General features: G+C 36.5%; 1 protein-coding gene across 3 annotated transcripts; it reads left to right on the forward strand.

The window, feature by feature from the left end:
• The first annotated feature begins 7,179 nt into the window (after positions 1–7,179).
• Positions 7,180–23,668, forward strand: STARD4 (StAR related lipid transfer domain containing 4). 3 transcript variants are annotated; one of them, XM_032274608.1, is made up of 6 exons: positions 7,180–7,427; positions 12,528–12,641; positions 13,593–13,642; positions 17,248–17,374; positions 18,218–18,332; positions 19,212–23,668. In XM_032274608.1, the coding sequence occupies exons 2-6, from the start codon at positions 12,537–12,539 to the stop codon at positions 19,433–19,435; spliced, it is 621 nt and encodes a 206-aa protein (XP_032130499.1). In that variant the 5' UTR covers positions 7,180–7,427; positions 12,528–12,536; the 3' UTR covers positions 19,436–23,668. The 3 variants fall into 3 exon arrangements, with proteins under 3 accessions (XP_032130499.1, XP_032130507.1, XP_032130515.1); XM_032274616.1 differs by lacking the exon at positions 7,180–7,427 and adding an exon at positions 7,443–7,513; XM_032274624.1 differs by lacking the exons at positions 7,180–7,427; positions 12,528–12,641 and adding an exon at positions 12,652–12,670.
• Positions 23,669–23,898: the final 230 nt, after the last annotated feature.

Here is a 23,898-nt window from a genome sequence, read left to right on the forward strand (position 1 = left end):
TCCCCTTTACCTTTGAGTGCCTTTTTTTCCCAAACAGAAAATTCATACCCTGTCCAAGAGATACGATCTCAAAGTCGCATTCAGAGACAGAATTCTGCTCAAAAGAAAGAATAGAGATTCTCTGAGTGACAAAATGTCCTCACCATGAGGTACAGGCCTCAAGCAGTCCTCTCACCTTGGCCTCCCAAAGCACTGAGATTACAGATGGGGGCCACCACGCCTGGCGGAGACAGGGTCTTTATAGAGGAAATCAAATTCAAATAAGGTCATTTGGGTGAGCCCTAATCCATATGACTGGCAGTGTCCTTATTAAAAAAGGGAAACTTGGGGCTCATGCCTGTAATCCCAGCACTTTGGGAGGCCCAGGCGAGTGGATCACAAGGTCAGGAGATGGAGACCAGCCTGGCCAACATGGTGAAACCTCGTCTCTACTAAAAATACAAAAATTATCCTGGCATGGTGGCAGGTGTCTGTAATCCCAGCTACTTGGGAGGCTGAGGCAGGAGAATCGCATGAACCTGAGACGCAGAGGTTGCAGTGAGCCGACATTGTGCCACTGCACTCCAGCCTGGCGACAGAGCAAGACTCTGTCTCAAAATATTAAAAAAAAAAAAAAAGGGAAATGTGGATACAGGAATGGCACGCAGAGGGAGAATGCCATGTGACAATGAAAGCAGAAGTCGGGGTAATGTGACCAACAAGTTAACGAATGCCAAAGGTTGCCAGCAAACCACCAGCAGATTGGGAGAGGCATGAAACAGACTCTCATAGCCATCAGAAGGAGCTGGCCTTGCAGACATGTTGATCTTGGACTTCTAACCTCTAGAACTTTGAGATAATGCATTTCTGCTGTTTAAGCCACCTAGTTTTTGGTACTTTGCTATGGTAACCCTAGCAAGCTAATACAGGCTTGTATTCATAATGCCCTAAAATAAGGAACTTGAATAGCAGGGTAACATACTTTATTTGACGGACATTCATTGTCTACCCAAAATGCTTTGAAGAAGAGCTTGTAAATAGGTGGACTCACAGTGCACAGAGCTCCTTCAGAGCACTCTCATCATTGCTTCAGTGTGGAAGTGCAGACAATTGACTTTTTCAACACTGTGAGGCACCACATTATTAAGCTCACAAATCTTTTAGATTCTTGACCACAGGTTGAAATTCCTTGCCGCTGATTTAAATAGTCTGTCCCCTCCTTTTTTTTTAAGCAGAGATCTATATTCCCTTTATCCTCCTTGCAGCCTGGCTAGATCTAGATATAGTTCAACTCTCTTGTAAAACTTTGCTGAAAGTAGCAGTGGCAACCAATTGATATCAATTGAATTTTTCCGGTGATCTAGCCTATAGCTGCAGACTTGATAAGCATGTAGTCTCCTTTCCAAGGTAATTTAAACAGCAATTTGTTCAATGCTTTGCCACTGAATAACCAGGATCTCCAGTTTTCCAGGCTGCTATGTTTGTTCTCACCATCTACTGCCTGGGCTGCTAAGACAATGAAATGTGCATTAATATCTTTTAGAGCGGCGCCCTATTTCTAAATTCTCAGTTTTGTGTTGTTCGGAGTTCATTTGCAGAGAACAGAATTCATTCTAGCTACTTTAATCAGAAAAGGATTTACTACAGGTTTTGTTATGGCTTAGAGAATCAGCTGGAGAGCTAAAGAAACACTCCAAGAATGCTTTGCGAACAATACAATAGAGTGGGGCCACCAATGCAGGTGTTCCTATAGATAATGGAAAACCGTCATGATCATAACGCAGTTTTGAGCCAGGGCAGGGGATGGGGACGGTGAGACCCAGGGCATAACTCCAGAAGCAATAGAACCACGACTTCTACCTTGCACATCTCTCATGTGTGCATTTGATATAAGATCAGATATACAAAAGAAAACTATGTCACAATCAGAAATACAAGATCAGATATGTAAAAGAAAACTATGTCACAATCACTTTGAGCTTTTGCTCATTCAGGTGCACTACAGTGTTCTCTGACCTAGAATATTTGCAAATGTAACTTTATGGTTAACAGAGTTTATTCTCTGGAGCAATTGACTTTATAAGGTAAAAACCCTGGCCCAATTGAATTCTCTTATACCTTGTTCCTTCTCGAGTGTTTTCACCATCCCATGCTTTCTGATACCCTTGATCTAAATAGATAAGAGCTCTCAGGTGTGTATCAGGCCTGGTTTTATCTCTTTAAATTTAAATCCTAAATGTAGATTTGTAAAATAGAGCAGAGGTAAGCAGCATTTTTCTAGAAAGGGTCAGGTAGCAATATTTTCAGCTTTGCAGGTCATACAGTGCCTGTGAGCTAGCACCCAATTGGAAGTTCACACCCAACTGGAAGTTCCAGGTAGCCCCAGTCTAGTTTATCCTATTGCTGCCCTGCTCTGACAGTCAGATTTTATACTGAGAGGGAGAAGAGCATAGTTAATAAGAGTACAGGGATCACACCTGACCTCTGCCACTCATTTGCTGTATGACCTTACAGTAAGTACTTAAGGTTTCTAAGCTTCAATTTTGTAAGATCCAAGATAAGGTTCATGCTAATACCTACTTAGTGCAATGGTTAGACTATATATCCAGCATGTGATAGCTGTTCTCGGTAATGGAGGATTTGGTGTCAGTTGTTTGTATAATTTATGAGGATTATAATATTGTTAATTGGCTTTCATTGAAATACTTGGATATATATGAAAAAGTAAATTTTGAATTTTTGTTTGTTTTTGTTTCTGTCTTAAATATGATCTCATAACATGAATGTTTTCTACACATGAGTATAGTGTGTTTTACTATTTAGTTGCCCTAATTTTTCTTAAAAGTATGCTTCTTTTTTTAAACAATTGAGCATATGTGTTTAACAGTACAGATAGCACAAATGTGAGTGAAAACATAAGTTCCATGGATATTTTAGTATATGATCCACTGATTCTGTGTCCAGTTATAAATTATCTATTTAGTCCTCAGCCTCTGAGGTCTGGAGACATATTTCCTCTATAGCTGATGCCATTCTCCTTTTTATTAGGGACAGTGACAGACTTATTTTTTTTCCTTTTGATCATTTTGCAAAGCTTCAGTGGTTAACACACTTCAAGCCCTTCCTGGTTCAGATATATAGGTGTTCACTTCATTTGTTTCCTGTCTCCAGGCATCAAAACCTTGTGTTGCCAGTTTCTCAATGTGTGAAACCATTTTTTTCATAAGTTTAGTTGAGGAGATAGGAGAACAAGTCTTATACCAGTTACCACCTCATGACAAAATACATTACTAAGATTTTTAAGTGTCTTATTTGGATACCAGAGTAATGCAAAATAATTTACGAAAAAGAAACTAGATTTTTAAAACTTATTTCTAAAAGCAGTTTTAATAGAAAGAAAATGACTAGTTTCTTTGGGAGTTGAAAATTATCATGTAAAATCCTCTGGACCTTTTCTGAGCCATAGTTTGTCTTTAATATTCTCATAGTTTTTATTTTTACAAGTGTATTAGAGTTCATAACTCAAAATTCTTCTTGTATAAATTTTGGTAATTTGTATTTCTTTAGAAGCAGTATCCATTTACATGGATTTAATTTGTTAGCTCACAAGAATTACTATTTTAATTTACTCTTCAATTATGTTTCTTCTGCTTTCTTAGTCATAATTACTTGACTTTTTGGTTTTTTTTCCTTTGCTGTTTCCTCTTCTCTATTAGACCATTTATTTACCTATTTTCTAATGGTCAAACCAATCCCCACCAAACATTTTTTAAAAAATGATATATTTTTTAAAATTTAAAGTTCTGGGATACGTGTGCAGGATGCACAGGTTTGTTGCATAAGCAAATATGTGCCATGGTGGTTTGCTGCACCTATCAGCCCACATGTGATGTAATTTTAAAATGAATTCTCCTGTCTTTTGGTTTTCCATTTTTTCCCAATTTTTTGTTTGTATATTTGTTAATTCATTCCTTCTGATGTTTTTCTCTAACTTTTTGGTTGACTGATTCTTTTTTTAATTTAGATATGATTTTAATTGAGGTACAATGAAGTGTACATATCTTAAATGTACAGTTCAGTGAATTTGTACAGTCTTAGTTCTTGGTGGCTAAATTCTGGCTTCAGTAATTTTGAGGCTTGGCTATAAGTCAAGCCCTTGTGCTCTATAATAGTGTTTCTCAATTTTTTTTTTTTTTGAGACAGGGTCTCTCTCTGTCACCCAGGCTGGAGTGCAATGGCATGCTCTTGGCTCACTGCAGCCTCTGCCTCTTGGGTTTAAACGATTCTCATGCCTTAGCCTCCCGAGTAGCTGGGACTACAGGCGTGTACCAGCATCCCTGGCTAAGTTTAGTATTTTTATTAGAGAGGGAGTTTCACCATGTTGCCCAGGCTGGTCTTCAACTCCTGACCTCAAGTGATCTGCCCACCTCAGTCTCCCAAAGTGCTGGGATTACAGGCATGAACCACCACGTCCAGCCTCAAAATTTAATGTACATAAAATCAACCAGGTGTCATTTAAAAATGTAGATTCTGATTCAGTAGGTCAGGGCCTGAGATTCTGCAATTCTGATAAGCTCCCAGGTAATACCAATGCTGCTGGTCTGTGGCCCCAAGTTTGAGTATCAAATTTTTATAAGATATTTCTATATCCTTTTAACACTTTTTTTTTTTTTAGCTTAATCCAGGTTGAGTTTCTTCTAGTTGCAAATAAATAGCTCTCAGTTAAGATACAATATACCTTCAGTCCTTGGTACAGGTAGCAGACCTGTATTTGTTGAATTAAATCTGTTGAATTAAATTAAGGCTTTGATATATAGTGTTTTGATTTTTATTATTGTTATTAACATTTTAATATATTTTCGTTAATATTCTTTAGCATGTAGTGTTTGATTTTTCTCCTTAACCAATGTGTTTGGGGACAGATGTTTAGAAATTTTCAAGTAATTGAGGAAATTTGTGCATGTGTTGTTTTGTTTACTTCTAGATTTATTGCCCAGGTTAGAAATTGTGGATATATTATTTCTGTGTTTTGGAATTTTTAAATGTTTTTCTTCTTAAAAATTCTTTCTTTAGATGTGTTAATATATTCAGTGGATTATAGTCAGGACTTGGCAGGGTAGCAGTTTTGTCTCTTTAGGGTAAGTTTCCATATAGCTGATCAAATTCATTATATGCATCTTTTATATTTGAATTCTAGATGGGAACCTTATTTTCCCATTTTAAAACTATTTGTAGGGGAGATCTATCTGCTGCCTTACATACTACAGTTCTCTCATGTGTGTAATGAAAATAGTAATAGTACATGCCTATTATCAGGCATTGCTGTAAAATGTAAAATGCTCAGCACTGTGCTTGGACCAGAGCAAACCTTAAAAAATAGCTTCAGATGATATATTAATATATGTATTTCTGAATCTGCAGTTTTGCTTTTAGTAGCATTGTACTTTGATAGAGATAGAGTGACTTGCAATTACCCAAACATCATTCTGACCAAGAAAAACAGCAACAGATGAAGAACAAAAATAAAAGAAACAAAAACCTCCCAGAAACTAGATGGAGGACAAGAAATCCCATGGGGGCATATGTGTGATGTAATGACTCTGGCCATCCACACACACAAAAAGCCAAGTTAATTTTGTTTAAAACATATTTTACAGCATCCTCCAAGAGAATATACAGCATCCTCCTGTCGAGCAGTGTATCCAGAACTGAATCCTAATAATGAGAGATACAACTTTTTTACTTTTTTGAAATAGATATGTGGACTTAATCCTCCCCACCATTAAGCTGTGTAAATTCTCATAGTAGGAATTAGGCCTTTCATTTCTGGTCCCCAGTGCTCTTTACAGGTGCCTTGACAAAGAGCTATCAAGCACCATCTGAATTGTGTGGGGACTAAGAGCCCCAGTTTCAGAGTCCAGCAGCCCTCAGCCAAATTCCAGTTTCTTCACTCAGTAATTAAGCAACCTGCCTTAAGATTTATGTCTGTGGCTCCTTTCCTGTAAAAACTCACCTACCTTAGGAGGCTGTTAAGAGGATTCAATGAGATATTAAATATGTACAACTTAATTCATAGCACTTTTCCCCAACCATTTCAAATTACTTATCTACATATCTATCCATCCATCCATCTATCCAGAGAACCTCAATAATTGGCCAATAATAATTCGCAAGTGAAAGGAGCTTTACAACACACGCAGAAATTTTCTGTTACTATGTCACATGAAATAACACAAAATATTTATTTTACATATAGATGATGAAGTAAGGTTAAAAAAAATCGGCCAATAATAACTAGCAAGTAGTAGTTGGCAATTCATTTGGTGACGGCGACTTAAAAATGTATGGAGTATTACTTTTTTTTGTTGCAAGTCTATCAGAAATGACTAACGGTGTGGCATTGCATTCCTCCCTGCTTTTGGTTCTCAAACTATATATCTTAGTAAATGGAATTTGCATACAAAGCAAGCCTGGCTAATCAGTGCATCATAGCTACTTTGGCACAGGAAGAAATTCACCGTTTCCCAAGCTTTCCATCAGATGGGTGACTTCACAGCCACTGGAAGAAATGTTTCTCATCTTTGAGCAGATGGAAACTCCAACACTGTGCAGATGCTAAATCCACTTGTCACACCCCATCTTCTCTACTTCTAAGGTTGCCCTCTAAACTCTTTTATCTGAGGGTGGACACACACACACACACACACACACACACGTTTGGCTAAAGGTCAATTCACACAGTGGCAGTGACTTTCATTTTCCTTCCCAGCTTTCTCAGTTGAGTCCAGCTAAGCAGGAGGCAGAGAGCTCGTCCTCCTCTGCATGGGCTCTTTTTCTTATTTGAGAAATAAGAAAGGTTAGGGTTAGCGTTAGAGTGGGTCCTGGGAGGAGTAGGGCAGTGGAGTGCTACTAGGATATCCACAAGCGGGATGAATTTGGACCAGCTTTATCCCTCACTGTGATCCTACACTTCGCCTTCTGTTTTTCTGTCTCTCAGTCGGTTTACTCCATGGCAAAGTTCTTTCACAATTAAGTGCCTACAGGACAGCCCCACCAATCCAAACCTGCAAGCAACTCCAGACCTCCGGGGCACGCTGGCGCGGCTCGGGCCAGCCCACACCCACGCGGAATCATTCCATTCATCTGCGCCCAATCAGCGCTCAACACGCTCCCGCGCCAGCCCGTACGAGCGAGCGCACGTTTTCCGGCCACCTCCTCCCAGCCCCCGGGAGCGCCCGGGTCCGGGCCAGGGGGCGGGACTGGGGGCTCGGCACGCCTTACCCTGAGGTGCTGGGTGCCTTCCAGTTGGCTGCGACCAGCGGGGACTTGTCCGTTGGCTGCTGTCGCCTGCGCCTCGGCGGGCAGGGAGGCTGATCGGTGCTGCTGAGAGCGGTGTGAGGTGCTGGGTGGCGCGCGGTGGCTGCTTCCACGTCCTTGCTTCACCTCAGGTAGCCGTGGGGAGAGGCACCGAGCCGCGGCGGGAGTGGGGCGGCCCGAGGGGAGGGCGACTGTGGCGCTCGGGGCGCCCTGCCAGGTGCGTCTTCTGGACCTGCTCCAGGCCGTGGGACAAGGGAGTCCGCGGGGGACGTTGGGGATGGCGGGCCCTGGCGTCCGGGCGGGAGTGGACCTCACAGATGAGAAAGGAAACCGAGCCCACGGAGGGGACGGGGCGAGCAGGAAGGATCCCAGGGCTTACAACTCGCCAGTGCACGCCGCCGCCCACCTGTTTAAGTACTTGGACGCCATTAGGCCTCAGTGTCCTCAGCTGTCAAATGGGAGAGGGGCGGCGGTAATCCCGCCTGATTTGGCGCAGTCCTGTTCGCAGGAGAGCACCGCGCTTCCTGGTTCTTAGGTGCACAGACAGCGCAGGGGCAGCGGCGTCCCACCAGGCTTCGCGGAGGTGATGCTGATGACTAGAGACAAAGTTTTCCCCGGGCTTACTGCCTTCCAAGGTCCCTGCTAAATGTATTAACTCATAATTTCTCACCAAATTAGTGTCACTGTTTTCCCTGATTCACACACAGGAAAAATTGCCTTAGATTTTTGGGTTCAGCAGCCAGGACAAAATTTGACAAATTCATGGTGGGCCCAGGTTTTTTATGTGAAGTCTCTTCCAGCCTGTGATCAGCTTCCACAGTTTTACAAGACAGCTTTAGGCTGTGAAGTCAGACCCCCTGCGTTGGAATTCTGGCCCCATCATTTATGAGCTGTGTGATTTTAGACAAGTGACTCAACCTCTCTGTTGCAATTTTCACTTTCTCTAAAACAGGGACAATGATAGATGGACTCTTACTGTTGTATTAAATGAAATAATGCAATGCAGTCCTTCTGTAAAACAGCCAGAAGGACTGACCACATAGTAAGTGATCAATAGCTGTTAGCTATTGTTATTTTTTAAAATCAAGTACAGAGCATTAGGTCTTTTTTTAAATCAAGTATTAGAACATTAGGGGTTTGAACAGGAAGTTGGATCATACATATTGTAGAAATACATTTCCATGTTGCATTTCTTTAAATAGTGAACGCCTGCCAGAGCCAGTCTGCAAAAATAGAAGCTACTGTACTTGTCTGAGTTGGAAAACTTTATAGTTCAACATTTATTGGAAATCCAGCTTATGCTGAAATTTTTATGTTAGTTAGAAAATATAATTTAATTTCCAAAGCTGTGGTTTGTACGACATTGGGGAAAGTCCATGGCATGTTAAACTGAAGCTGTTCACGAAAGTGAAAACCATGTTATTCAAGTAATGCAAGGTTAGACAATTCTGATACCTGCGCTCCTTTAGTCATACTACAAAAGTACGAACAGATTTTTATGGCATTTATTTTCTATTAGAGGTTAAATGTTTTATTATGTTCCATATTTAAAATAGAACCTCTGCCATCTCACTGTGACAGATAGTTGAGAATAAATGGAGTTGGATTGATCAAGACTATGGTGCTGATAGATGGCCTCAAGAAAATTTAACTTAAGAAAGCTGCCCTCCCTGTGACGGCAGCCACTATCACCACTAGTGATCGCTTCAAAAACATGGAACAAAAAGGTTAGTTTAAGGAAAAAACGTGGAGGTAGACATTACTCAGTATTTGGCCATGGGACTGACAAGAATATAAAATCTTTTATAGGAAGCTATTACATTCTGATAAAGTTAAGGGGTGCCTGTTCTCTCTGACATGTAAATGTTAGAGTTGGATAATTTCCTGATATAAGGTGAAGATAAGGGAATAAAAGACTGAAATTAGTAAAAGGAAGTTCAGAATGGCATTTAAAACATTTTCCTGACATTCTCCACAGTTGGAGATTGCAGGAGGTCAAATTGCGTGTTTTCCTTTCAATTAATGTCAGTACCCTGTTACATAAGGAGAAAGAGCCAAGATCTTGAAAACCCAATATTCTCCCCCTAACTTGTTGGTTCTAGAATAGATTCATATTTTGAGAGATGCTCAATCATGCCTGTTTACACAGAGGTAGCAGTTTTGATGGCAACCGTTATTTCATTATGAACTTAATCTTGGTGAAAATAATCCACTTAAGACTTAACTGCCTGGTTAAATATGTTGCTAGACGTATTTAATCAGAGAGAACTTTCTGATTTTGTACTTCTTTCTCTTCCTTTCCTACCTCCCACTGCACCATGCTTGAAAAAAGTATTAGTAGAATTTTTTAATATTTTAGTTTTTGTTGCTATTTCTGTGAAAGCTTAAGGGTAGAATAAGTCAACCTTGAGAATAAAAACTGGATTCCATCTGTTTCTGTAGTTCTAGGACCTGGTGTATGATAGATGTTTGATAAATATTTAATAGTAGGCTGGGCAGGGTGGCTCGTGCCTGTAATCCCAGCACTTTGGGAGGCCGAGGCAGGTGGAGCATGAGGTCAAGAGATAGAGACCATCCTGGTCAACATGGTGAAACCCCGTCTCTACTAAAAGTACAAAAAATTAGCTGGGCATGGTGGCGCATGCCTGTAATCCCAGCTACTCAGGAGGCTGAGGCAGGAGAATTGCGGAGGTTGCGGTGAGCCGAGATCGCCCCATTGCACTCCAGCCTGGGTAGTAACAAGATCGAAACTCTGTCTCCAAAAAAAAAAAAAAAAAAAAAAAAATTTAATAGTAGACCTCCTTGAGAAATTCTGTTTCATTGCGATAATGGAAGTTTTAGTTTTTCAGAAGCTCTAGTGTAAGTGGGCATACTCAGATAATCTTGAGGTGTTCCATAAGTGAGAATAGTAGCTTATTGTCTATTCATTTTTCCATTTTTTATTCACTGTTTTCATACTGAATGCTAGACACAAGGAGAATAACATTGAAGAAGCCACATTTTCTGCCTCCCAAAGATTTTACAGGTAAATGGGAGAAGATAGCAAGTCAATAATTACAATACAGAGTTGCTGTCAGAAAATATTGGAGGGAGAACTAACCCAGGTTCAGGGCAGTCCAAGAAAGATAAGTGGAAATTAGGTAATGAAAATACGCCACATCATAAAAGGGCTTGTAAGCTATAGCAAGGAGCTTGAACTTTATGCTGATCCATGTAAATGAATGATTACTGAGTACCTTAAATTTGCACATTCTCATCCTTTCTAGGTAGCTCTTTAGGTAACTTTCGGTGCCCTGGATTTGCCCAGTGATAATGTTTGCTTCTGATCATAATAGCTTTCCATTTCATCTTTGATTTCTATCAAAAAGTTTTGAATAAATACTCTTATTTACCAACCACGGGAACCTAATAGGTGACCTTTGGGTTTATAGAATATGTTTAATCATAGTGATCCCAGTAATATATTAAAAAAATCTCTTTTATAAGCCTTCTGCAAGAACTTGTGCTTGTTTATGGCATACTCTTGAATAAAGTCATTATACTGGCTATTAAATTGACAGCCTCTTGAATGAAATTGGGTATATTCTTGACTGAGAGACTTTTTGAATGAGCTCATCAACTTTTCATCCATGGATTGGATCTATACTTATTATACATTTTGCATCACTTATATAGATCCTAAAAGGTATATTGAATTTTCTATGTATACTTTCCCATGTTTCTACATAATTTTAGTATTTATGAATTTTAATGGCTTATATGCTCTAATTAGTGGTATTTAAATATTGGCTACAACCTTAATTTATTTCTGTCACTTTAGTTTTTTTAGATCAGTTATTTCTGAACCCTGGCTAGACAACAGAATAATTAGTGAGACTATTTTAAAGGACCTACATTTCTGAGACCCATTCCAGTACAAAGCCACTGAGTCACACTATTTGGCACTGGACCCTAAAATCTAACATCTAAAAACAGCAACAATTACTACAAAGCATAAAAAGGTGACTCTGATGTGTGCATCTGTAAGGTTGCCATTGTCAACCTTACTCCCATAGAGGCTGAGGCTTGAGATTTCATTTAAATGTTTTCTTGACCTCCTTTCCAGCAATTTTATGGTTCTGTAATGGTCAACTTTACCCCTAAAACTTTTTTTCCTTTAGCCTTTTACTGAAGAGTGGCAGGAGTAGAGATAGAATAGAGAAAAGTGGGAATTATGTGAAGAAATTGGTGCTCTGGCACCAAAAGAAGACAAAGACCAAGTAATTTTTGTTTTGAAGCAATAACATCAACAAAATAAGGGCCTACTATATGCCCACAGTGTTCTAGATGGTGGAGATATAGTGGTGAGTAAAACAAGGACTTCTATGCTATTTGTTAGGAATGAGGCGGGCTAAGAGTAGAATCGAACACTTATGAATAAACAAGTTATTATATTGTCTGAGAATGATAAACACTATGAAGAAAAGATGTAACAGTAACTTGCAGAAGGCTTTATGAAGGATAGGAAATTTAAACTGAAATTGGCATTACATTGTTATTAGTGATGCTAAGATTTGGGATCTAGCCATTTAGGCAGAGAAATATCAAGTACAGAGACCCTAAGTCAGTGATAAGCTAGGTCTGTGTGAGGGACAGAAAGAAAATCAGTGGGAGTAGACTACTAGACAATGAGGTATGATGGTGTTGAAAGGAACCTATTCCTGTTATGGGTAATCCCAAGCTTTTTGACTTGGAAATTTGGGCTCAATTGCCATTTTAATAGGAAATTGTTAAAATGAGGAATACTGTGGCAAACTGAGGGAGTCAAGAGATTCCCTTTAGTCTTGAAGCTTTCAGTAGGCTTCTGGATCTGGGACTTTTGAGCCCATTGGAACAGTGGGGGCTGGAGGTAAACGTTTGAGAGTTAACAACATATATACAAGAGAGATGCAATCCCTTTCCCCTCCTCCTGCCTGCCTTTTTACTCTTTTATATGAATAATTTTAATAACTGTAAAAAAATATGTGATTCTCACCTCTGGCTATGGGTCGTTCACCTTGGGTGCAATTAGAAAAAAACGATGCCCAGGTCCTACTCTCAGAAATTATGATTAGATGATTTGGGGTGAGGGTAGCTATCTTTTATAGCTCTGGTAGGTTATTACTGTATATTGTAAAGCCAGATTTGAGACCCACTGGTCTATTGCCTCAAATTGTGGTATTTGCTGATACTAATCTTGGTCTCCATAACAGAGAGAAGAAATGGAAGGACTTTCTGATGTTGCTTCTCTTGCAACTAAACTTAAAAACACTCTCATCCAGTACCACAGCATTGAAGAAGATAAGTGGCGAGTTGCTAAGAAAACGGTAAATTAGTTCAGTTACTTCTGTTTAGGGTATATCTTCTATCCAATGAATTAGTTGATGACTTTTAAAATTATATGGAACAATATGGACAAAGACCATACTTTGGATGGATATGCAAGATAAATAACTAAGCTAATAAAGTTGATGGTCTAATATCACACAGAGGAAGAAATACATTAGTAGTAATCCTATACTGCCTTTCTTAGCTCTTTGGATTTTAGACAAGAGGATAGGCTCGTGAAATCTAGAGGCTAAAGAATACCCTCTTAAGTCAGCAAAGAAATGTATCATTATCAATGCAAGAAAGTGTAGTATTCGATAGTTTAGAATAGTTTCAGATATATCAAAAAGCCTATGAAGGTAGCTAGTCAGTATTCCTTTTTACTAATATGACTTGCCCAAACTATTACATGGGTAAGTTGAGTGTTGCTAGAACCAATTCTAGAACCCAGGACTCTTCTATTTAAGTGCTCTAGCTATTCTGATATTCAGAATTACTTGGGAGATGATGAGGACAAACTGTAGGGACTAATTCACAGTAAAACTATCATAATAAATGTTCATTGTTTAATTGTTTGAAAGTTATGAACAATTTTAGAATGAAATATTTATAATGTTTCTAGTGTCATAGTCTGAATGCATCGGTAGTGGTAAATAGATAAGACTGGACTAAGATAGTGCCATCATTGACTCTTACAGTATTTGGATCTCATTAAATGCTACTGAAAATATTTTTTGGAAGTCTGTAATTTACAATGTGAAGAACTTTAGGATACAGAAGAAACTCAAATACAAATCCTTTTATGATGTAGATGACTTTTATGTATTCTGAAAATGTACTAAAGTTTTATTTTAATGCAAAGACAAATTCCTAGACTTATAAAATTGTCAGTTTTGTGTCTAGGGTTCCACCTATGTAATTATTACCATATAATGCTTTTATTTTTCTAGAAAGATGTAACTGTTTGGAGAAAACCCTCAGAAGAATTTAATGGATATCTGTAAGTACATCTTTATAGATTTACATAGCTCTTAAGACTTTCTGAAACTTATATGCATTGTCACTAAGTAGTTATTGCTAGTAGGATTTAGCTTTTTAAGACTTTTTTTAACTTTTTTTTTTTTTTGAGACTGAGTCTCACTTTGTCACCGAGGTTTGGAGTGCAGTGGCACCATCTCAACTCATTGCACCCTCTGCTGCCTGGGTATAAGCAATTCTCCTGCCTCAGCCTCCTGAGTAGCTGGGATTACAGGTGCCTGCTACCACACTGGCTAATTTTTCTGTAGTTTTTAGTAGAGACAGTGTTTCATTATCTTTGCCAGGCTGGTTTTGAACTCCTGACTTAGTGACCAACCTGCCTAGGCCTCTGATAGTGCTAGGATTACAGGCGTGAGCCACCACGCCAGGCAATTTTTTTAAAACTTTCTGGAAAGCATATTGGCCTTATGAATTCAGAGCCTTAAAAATGCCCATGTCCTTTGTGGACTGAGTTGGTGGTGAGGAGGTCATAAATAATGATATAAAATGGCTGATAAAATCTGAATTTCTTAGCATTGTGTACATGACTCTTCTAATATTCTACATTTACTCAGTGCTATAGAACATTTTATCTCAGGAACTTATGTTGAAGAATTTATCAGAAAAATAACAGCGATTTAAGTACTTGCTCTTCTATCACAGCATTATTTATAATATTAAAAATTATAAACCTGAATAATCCATAGTAGATGATTCAGTATGAAATATCTGTGATAGAACATGATATAGCCTTTAAAAAACACATTTTTGAAGATTATTTAATAACATAAGAAAATAATATATTGTTTTTTAAAGCTTGTAGAGACAGCTGCCTTGCATACTTGGAGTAGAATGTTCACATCCTTAACACTCAGCCATTTTAAAAAATAAAACTGCTGGACCCTGTTAGTATACATAGAATCTTCTGAAGTGTAATGCCAAAGATAACATTCCCAGAAAGTTGAATGGTGTAATATTTATGATAAGGATGGGGAAATTGGAGGTGGATTAAGCATTGTAAGCAAATGTGGAAGTTAATTCTTTAAATCAGTAATTCCCAGTGAGGGCTAAAAGTGTAAACACTGCCAAGGGAGCTTTATGCTTGGAGATCTGAAAAGACTTCATAAAGAGCTGATATTTGAGCTAAGACTTAAGAATGAGTATTTCTTAAGCAATGAAAGGCATCATGTCCTAGGCAGAAGGAATTGCATATCTACCACATAAAAGCATAGGAGAAAAACTGGTGGTGGTTTTTTTTTTTTTTTTTTTTTTTTTTTTCCCAGATTCTTAGAGGGATATGTGATCAAAAGAGTAGGAACTGATGAGTTGGACACAAAGTACTCTAAATGAGGCAGTAGCACAGAAGTCAAAAAGGGCAAATGAATGTGAAAGATTTAATGATAGTGATGGTGGTGGTAATGATAACCACCATTAGAGCCAAATATTATTCTAAGTACTTTATATTTAGGAAATACTCCTGATAAAAAATGTGGTGACTGATTAGTTCTGACTATGGAAATGGGGTTAAGAGAAAAAGAAGAGTCATAGTTGAATCTGAGGAATTCTAATTTGACTAGATTTATTTGTGTTACATCCACCTACCTCCTACCCCAAGTTAAAGAATACAGAATGGGAGAGCAGATTTACGATGGGGGAGATAATGTAAGTTTGGCTTGAGATATTATAAAATGATTAAATAGCTTCAGATGCTTTTTTAAATAAAAAGGTACTGGTAGAGCTGAAGCTAATTTCTTATTTCATCTCCTTTCTTTCATCCCTAGAGGTAACTACTGTCCTGAAGTTATGTGTATTGTTCCTTTGTCATACTTTGGCCACATCATTATATATCCATAAACAATAAAAAGCATTATTTGGTGTGTTTTTGATGTTTATGTGTATGTGTTTGTATGTGTATATTTTGTTGAGTAATTTGCGTTTATTTTTTCATTAAATATTATGTTCTCAGGATTTAGCCATGTTGTTATACGTAAATCCATTATTTTTCCTTTGTTAATATACCACAGTGTTTTTATCTATGTTTGCAGATTCGCCTATTGATAGATTTTTAGGCTGTTGTCAGTTGTTTTCTATAAAGTACAATGCTATAGTAAACCTTTTGGGATATACCTCTTTGTGCACACATGTGTAATTTTCTTTGGGTCATAGGGATGTATATCTTCCATTCTTAAGACATTACCAACTTGCTCTCTAAAGTAGCAGTTCAAGTTTACTATTTACTACTTACAAGTTTTTAATCTCTGTCAGTCTGAAGGGTATTAATGAGATTGTTCTTGTTAGTATCTACTTGATTACTAGTGAAGTTGAACATCTTTTATATATTTATTGATATCTCAGGTCAATCTTACTATGTCCTTTGCCCATCTTTTCTATGGATTTTCTTTTTCTGATTGGTTTATAGAACCAATGTATCCTCTATAATAATTATTTGTTCATATGTGTAGTACTACCTTTTCCCAATCTGTGGCTAGTTTTAAAAAATGACTTATTTTTTCTTGTGTGGTATGCATGTTATTTTTTAATTGATCTTTTGTATTATTTGTGTTTTTCTGTGTTTTACATATTCAAGAAATCCCTGTGTAGTCTGAGGTCACAAAAATGGTATCTTGTATATTTTTCTCAAAATTTTAAAGTTTTTCATTTTACATTTTTTACATAGACATTTAATTTATCTGGAATTAATTACTATGAGTGGTGGAAATAGGAACCTAAGTTTTATTTTCTCCGTAAGGATAACTATTGAATCTAGGCACACCATTTATGGAATTATACATTTTTCCCCACTGATAAGTAATGCTGCCTTTGAAATATGTCAAGTGCTGACATATTTATGAGTCAGTTCCTTGGTGTTCTGTTCTATTGCCCTACTTCTCTGTTCCTAATAAAAAGTTTTTAAAAGTCGAGGTAAAAATATTCATGTGCTAATATGTCAGAGGATAACTGAGAAAAGAATAGAAATAAATGGAAACCTTACGGCATTTTATAGACTGTTTTTGGCTATTCTATAACATGAAGGGACTTAATGTTCGTTATGACACATAGTATAGCCTTCAGTTCTGTTATTAGATTTGAGGCTAAATGATACATGCTGATAAAATAATTGGTAGAACATAATTTATCAGGAAAGTTACTGGAATTTATTCCCTTTAGAAAAAAAACCCTTCATTAATTTTTATTTCTATTTATTTATTTATTTATTTATTGAGATGGAATCTCACTCTGTCGCCTAGTGGCATGATCTTGGCTCACTGCAACCTCCACCTCTGGGTTTCAAGCGATTCTCCTGCCTCAGCCTCCCAAGTAGCTGGGACTACAGATGCATGCCACCGTGCCTGGCTAAGTTTTATTATTTTACTAGAGGCAGGGTTTCACCATGTTGGCCAGCCTGGTCTCAAACTCCTGACCTCAAGTGATCTACCAGCTGCAGCCTCTGAGAGTGCTGGGATTACAGACGTGAGCCACTGTGCCTGGCTTAAGTTTTATTCTTACTTTCAAGGTTACCTATATACTATAAGGGTATGCTGAAATTTTTTATTGTAACAGCAGTTGACTTTAACTTTTTCCCTCCAGCTACAAAGCCCAAGGTGTTATAGAAGACCTTGTCAATAGTATAATAGACCATATACGCCCAGGGCCTTGTCGTTTGGATTGGGACAGCTTGATGACTTCATTGGATATTTTGGAGAACTTTGAAGAGGTATCTGTTTATAGAAACATTGCTTTAGACTGTGTGTATGTGCATGAGAGAGTGCATGAGTGAGCCAGAGTATATGAGCTTGGGCATTTGTACATACTTATATTCATTATATTCGTTGCTTTGAGTATCGTAGTCATGACAAAGATATCACATGGGAGTCCCATGCCGCCTCTTAAAAAGTTTGCATTTTCTCATGCTAATCAATGAGCGTTAGACTGAGTTTTCCACAATAGCTATATCCTTGCTGCTTAAAAAAGATATTCAGCACCTTTAATTGTGAAATTCTAGTTAAGATTATGAAATCCAAAATTCTGAAAAGACCACCGTCATATTTAGGTTTCTAGGTGAATGTGTGCGGCTTTTCTGTAATACTAAGCCAACATCAAAGACCAGATAAAAATGCTACCTTAAATATTCTAAAATTATGTAGCCAAAATAGCAAGCTCTGTTTCTATTTTTATTAATTCCTTGCTTAATGTTTGATTTTTTTAAATTAAAATGTTTGATGTTGTAGTCAAAGTATTTGTGGATTTGAACTTGAACACTAAAGCAGTCTATATCCCCTAATTCCATGTGGGTTGTTATATAAAATAAAAGGTGGCTGTATTTAATTAGAAATTTGGATACTGGATAACTTGTACCTCTGTATTTTGATTATATATCTTCTTCATGGCCATCCAATAGCAGTGAGATTTAGCATAGAGATCTAGACCTGTCAGTATCAGTGTAAGAATTATTGTAATTATGAAACATTTTAAATAAATGTTAGTTTCTTTCCAGAGATATATGAAGGTATGTGTGTTTCCTATAGTAGTAATACTTGTCTTACCTCTTGTTTTTCAGAATTGCTGTGTGATGCGTTACACTACTGCTGGTCAGCTTTGGAATATAATTTCCCCAAGAGAATTTGTTGATTTCTCCTACACTGTGGGCTATAAAGAAGGGCTTTTATCTTGTGGTAATAATCTCAAAATGTTATGCTTTTTTCTCAGTATGGTTTAAATATTTGTGTTTTCTAGGCTGGATGTTTCTTTCTTTGTGAAATATATTTTCAACTCCGACTCTGCAATCACTAAAATTTTTTTATAAATACTAAACTCTAGGGAGTAAAATAACAATATCAGAAGGGTTTTGAAACCTTTCTGATACGTTTTTGTTCCCAGTTACATAGTATCCTCTAGGTCAGAGGTGGCAAATGTGGATCACATGACTGCCTCTAAGAAAGCGTTCTTGTAAATAGATTTTCTTCTAAGCCACTCTTAGAAAACAATTTCTGGTCATATACACAGAAAAACTAGATTTGGTATGTGTTAGAATATTCTTCCTTCCTTGAGCTTTGTTGTATTTTTCTTTTCAAGATTAAAAATACTGCCATTGGAAGGCTCCTGTTTTCTAATATGTACCTATAGGTAAATTAATATTATTTTGAATATAATGTATACATGAGTTAGCAGTTGTAAGTAAACATCTACTTGATTATTCTCAACTTGCAAGTACCAAAGTATAATATAGTAGTCACTGTGGGGAATAGTTAGGAGGTACCATGGATTTGATTATTGGCACCTCGAGGCCTAGGTGCTACAACCAAGATTTGTAGCTTCCAAGGAGTTACTAAGATGACATGATGTCATGTATTCTGAAGGGATTAAAGTTTCCCCATTACCTGTCTGCCAACCTCTTGTCAGAATCCTCCTTGGTAAGTCTCTTTTTCATTCTGCCATGGTCACATAAGAATAAATATTTAAAAAAGAATTCTGGTAATGTTTTTAAATGAGAGTTTTATATAAATGTAGTTGTTTCTATTAATAATAGTGTTATTGTTAAAATTGCCTTGTAGGAATAAGTCTTGACTGGGATGAAAAGAGACCAGAATTTGTTCGAGGATACAACCATCCCTGTGGTTGGTTTTGTGTTCCACTTAAGGACAATCCAAACCAGAGTCTTTTGACAGGATATATTCAGACAGATCTGCGTGGGATGATTCCTCAGTCAGCAGTAGATACAGCCATGGCAAGCACTTTAACCAACTTCTATGGTGATTTACGAAAAGCTTTATTATAGGCAAAATGCATTCAAACTTGTAGGACTATGGATCAACTCTGTCTCTCAGCCACACGGCCTGTATAAATCATTGATTCCACTCTTCTGCATAGCCTGTAGAAAAATTTGGTTTAGTAGTACATTTGGTTTTATTCCTAAAATAAATAGCTATCTAAGAGAGGGTATTTTCATTTTCTTTCTTTTTTTAAAAAATTTTGAGACAGAATCTCACTCTGTTGCCCATGCTGGAGGGCAGTGGTGTGATCACAGCTCACTGCAGCTTTGATCTGACCGTTCAAGGGGTTAGTCTACCTCACCCTTATGAATAGCTTGGACTACAGGTACACACCACCATGCATGGCTATTCCTTTTTTTAAATTTTTTGTAGAGATGTGGTCTCACTGTGTTGCCCAGGCTGGTCTTGAACTCCTGACCTCAAGCGATTCCCCACCTCAGCCCCCCAAAATGTTGGGATTATGGGCATGAGCCCCCATTCCTGGCCCCAATTTAAAATGTGGAATTCAGTTGCTGTCCAAATTTTGAGTCTCTTAAAAGTGTCAGTCTGTAACTGGAACGAATACGTTTCTTAGATTTATCCAGTGCCTAGATATCATTTTATAATAATTAGAATGGAGTATTGTGGGTCCCCTAATTAATTTTGTGGCTGCCTTAAATGAGATTTTCTAAATGATTTTCACATTCTAAATGACTTTGGGTTTTGAACTATCCATCTAGTTTACTTCTAAAATGAGAACTTAAGGCATTTCAGCGTGTGCAGGCAAATCTTTGTATATATTTATCTGTTCATGTACGTGCACACATCTTGAAATCCATTTCAATGTTTAATGTTAGTCGTTTATGTGTTAGCATTTCTGTGCCTACTGTTTTGTTGTTGCTAATATGGGTAAAATGAGCCCTGAAATACATGCTAAACAGGCCACAAAATGCACAAAAGTATATAGTGTTTCAAGTGCATGATGGTTTGATCTGTGTTTTACTTTATTGAGTTTTCCTGGGTGTAAAGAAAGAATAAATCAGAGTTCTTCATACCCATTTTGTCAAAGTGGAAGCTGTTTTTCACTTTTGTTTTTATTTAGTTTTTGCTACTGGAGATGATAGATTTCAAAAAACAAAAGGTGGATGCACAAAGGATTCCGTATTCTTAATGGCTTAGTAATTACCAGAATCCTTTTCTAAATTGAATGTACTTTTGAATTACTAGATTTCTGTTTCTTTTATTCGTTCTGCAATAGTGAAAGAAAACTCAGTAGTTTAGTTTCAGTTTCCCATGGTAATGGGTAAATGTTAGTTTTGACTTCTATTTTGTTCACTTATTTATATTAGTATAGAGTAGTAAGTCTCATATTCTACTATTCTATCTAGGATGGTGAAATTCCAAAGGTGCCTAACTTGGGTAAGGGATTTGTGACAAGATTGTATACATTACTATAAGGGCTATTATTTCCTAATGTGGAGACCCCTAAAAGCAAATAAACTGCCCACTATCTCTGCTCTAGTGCCCTCTCTGTCCTTATCAACATATACTTCCAATGAGTAATTACATAATTTACTATTAAACATGGATCCACTCCAGGTAAAATTACCCTCATGGAAAAATTTTCGTTGTGAAAATGATGAATTTAAAAATTATGTTTGAATCACCTAAAAAATATGTGCAGCTTCTAGATGGGCTCTTAAATCTGCTGGGCTCTAGCTGTGTACTTTAGAAAAATAAAAACAGCTTTATTGATATATAATTTACATACTATATAATTTACCCATTTTTAAGTGTCTAATTCAGTGAGTTTTTAAATACATATGTAGAATTGTGCAGCCATCAACACAATCTGGATTTAGAACTTTTCCATCATTCCGAAAGATTCCTTTTGTCTTTTTGCGGACTCATATCTAACACAAATCTAAAGTTTCTCACTGTTGCCAGGATAATTACAACAGGTTTTGTTTGGTTTTGTTTTGAAGATTGGAGGTGTTTATAATTCTAAGCTCAGGAATCTTGTGATCATGTATTAAATATGTTATCTTATACCATAATGATATAAATGCTTAATGATGTGGGTTGGGATGGATATTAACATAAATAATTGAGTCTGCTGCTTCTATAGCAATGCTGTAGGGTAGAAAAATAATGTAAGTGATATATGTAATTTAAAAAATTCTAGAAGAAACAGCTGAAGTTAATTTTAATATTTTATTTAACTTAATACATTCAAAATGTTATAATTTTAACATGTAATTGATATAAAGATTTATTTTGATAGTTTTTATTGTTTCTTGTACTAATTCTCTGAAATCTGGTATGCATTTTACTAATTTGGGCAAGCCACATTTTAAGTGCCCTTAGCCACATGAGGCCAGTGGATACTGTATTGAATAGCACAGTCCTATATTTATTAATTTGTCTTGTCATAAGATGAAATAGACAATAATATGAAATAATATCTTAAATGGAAATCTTTTCTAGTCTCTAGATTCTTTGCTTGCTAAATAGGACATCTAAACTTTAGCTATAAATCAGTTAGTAGTTGCCAGTGAAATAAAATTATTGCCAAAAAATATTTTCCTTCAAAGATAAGTAACTTTTGATATGGCAGTTGATGAAATGAAAGAATATAATGTGCTTTGTTGTTAGATGGTTATTTTCTGTAGCTTATAGGTAGTATATATTAGAAACTTGTGTATGTTGGAAATATTTGGCATAATACTGTTTTCAGTACATAGTAGCTATTTTTTAAGGAAATTAGCTCCATACAAGAAAAAACTTATAATAAAAGTGATACTTTTGCATGACATATTAGTTTGTGTTAATGACTCTTAGTTAAACCTTAAAGTTTAAAACAATATTCAGAAAAAATGAGAATCTAGCATTCTGTAGTTAACTAATCTATAATATAAATTGCTAAAGTACTAGTGGACTTGTAAATGTTAAAATTTTCTTCATTTCAGTGTTTCTTGAGGTTGGATATATTTGAAATTGTAGATTTCTATGTGCAAAATATCTCCTAGTTAATAGAATTTTTTTATTCCCCTCCCTTCAGCCTCTTCCTTTTCTAACTGAAGGGCATTTTATCAACAGTAGTGTTGAATTCAATTTATTAATTGAATTCAAGCTAAACAACAATGTAATTGAGGTTGTATCTGGAGAAGATAGGAAAACATTGCACAATTTAAGCCCCTAATTGTCTATTGAGCTTTTATGTCTGAGTAATTGCCTGTAATACAGATAAAAGCTTTACCTCTTTACTCAAGAGTGTACTACCATCTTTCGAATCAGGTGTTTAAATCCAGTTTCTTTTAAGTAAATGGGGCTGTAGCAATCCCACCCTATACAGAAATCAACAGAACCAGAGAAGCTAAGGGGCTTGATCAGGTTTCCCTTAGAACCTGTGTTGTATCATTACCTGCCTGGTGTGTCTTCCATGTCTTTCTTATTCAACTTCTAGAAGTAGAGAAGGTTAGGACTTCAGTGTTGAAGAAACGTCAGAATAATTTCAAAAAACAGGAAGTTGGAATTATAATTTTTAAATTATTGTATTGTTTTTACAGAGTTTACATATATAAATATTAAAATTTATCTCTTGCAGTTCAATAAAAGCTATAATATAGATTTTATTTTTAAGAAATTTATATAATTATTTTATGAACCAATATGTAAAACTAGAATATTTATTTATGAAACTAATAAAGAATATGTATTAGTATCAATAAAATATGTATTTTTAAATTGCTGTGAAATAAAATAAAAATTTCTAGACACTCTTAAAATTGGTCATTGATATTATGTTTGTAATTTAACATTAAGTACTATTTAGTTTCATATGCCTGAACTTAAAGTATGTAATTTAACTTTCTGAATTCTTACAAAAAAAAAAAATATAAACCTGGAAAATAAAGTTAAAAACACATATGCTGATCTCTCCTGCAGTGTCTCATATAATATTAGCTATTGTACAATACTGCTGAATCTTTACTTGCTATTATATATTCAGAACAAATGATGACTATATTCTGCCTTTGTAAATTATGAACAGGATTTATTGTACACATGTTCAAATAATTGTGTTACTTTGATTAGGAATTACGATATTTTGTTTGGAATTGAAAAAACTAAAAGTGATTACAAGGACTCTGATCTATGTTATCAGAAAGCAGTTAGGGATGCTGTGGGAAATATAGAAAATATGACTATGAAGCAGGAAGTTATTTTCCTCATTTAATAAAACATCTGGTACTATGGTTTGAATGTTTGTGTTCCTCTAAAATTCATATGTTGAAATCCTAACCTCTAAGATAATGGTTTTAAAGCTTTGAGAGTTGATTAGGTAATCCTAATCAATGTGACTAGTACCTTTATAAAAGAGGCCCAAGTGAGATGCCTCGCTCCTTCTGCCATGTGAGGACACAGCAAGAAGGCACCCTCTGTGAGGAAGGAGGCCCTCATACACACCAAGTCTGTAGGACTTTTC

Source organism: Sapajus apella, unplaced genomic scaffold (assembly GCF_009761245.1).
Source record: "Sapajus apella isolate SASKATOON/1434 unplaced genomic scaffold, GSC_monkey_1.0 scaffold1, whole genome shotgun sequence".
In the NCBI taxonomy this organism is placed as follows: Eukaryota; Metazoa; Chordata; class Mammalia; order Primates; family Cebidae; genus Sapajus; species Sapajus apella.

Bases quoted from the DNA above. Each gene is read 5' to 3' on its own strand.
- STARD4 (XM_032274608.1), top strand. From the start codon at position 12,537: ATGGAAGGACTTTCTGATGTTGCTTCTCTTGCAACTAAACTTAAAAAC. The intron at 17,375-18,217 runs GTATCTGTTTAT...CTTGTTTTTCAG, and splicing joins TTTTGGAGAACTTTGAAGAG to AATTGCTGTGTGATGCGTTA. The intron at 18,333-19,211 runs GTAATAATCTCA...ATTGCCTTGTAG, and splicing joins AGAAGGGCTTTTATCTTGTG to GAATAAGTCTTGACTGGGAT.